The 309-nt window shown below is 49.2% G+C and overlaps 1 protein-coding gene across 1 annotated transcript; it reads left to right on the forward strand.

Moving 5' to 3' along the window:
* Position 1: 1 nt before the first annotated feature.
* TM35_001451010 (uncharacterized protein) lies at positions 2–307 on the forward strand (the record flags this gene model as incomplete). The annotated part of the gene is made up of 1 exon (XM_029031899.1): positions 2–307. A coding segment is annotated over one exon (306 nt), but the record flags the coding sequence as incomplete, so codon positions are not given.
* Positions 308–309: the final 2 nt, after the last annotated feature.

The raw sequence follows: 309 nt of genomic DNA on the forward strand, positions 1-309 counted from the left end.
TGTGTTGTGTTTTCTCGCTTTGCTGTTGAGTGTTGTCTCTTTGTGTGTGACAGCTGAGGCGACTCCTTCTCTTGCAGTTGATTCTGGTGGTCCTTGTCCTGCAGGTACTGAACCGTCTGCTGACGGTAATAATTGCTCGCCCACTCCTGCTGCTGTTGGTACTCCAACACCATCTCTTCCACACCCTGGTGGTGATGGTGATGCTTGTACAACTGCGTCTACTAGTTCAGAGTGTCCTCGTATTACCAGTGAACGTGAAGGTGCTCTTACTGATTGTAAGGATTCATCGGAGACGGAAGGTTGCATTAC

The sequence above is a fragment of the Trypanosoma theileri genome, assembly GCF_002087225.1.
Source record: "Trypanosoma theileri isolate Edinburgh chromosome Unknown TM35_Tth_145_V1, whole genome shotgun sequence".
Classification (NCBI taxonomy): domain Eukaryota; phylum Euglenozoa; class Kinetoplastea; order Trypanosomatida; family Trypanosomatidae; genus Trypanosoma; species Trypanosoma theileri.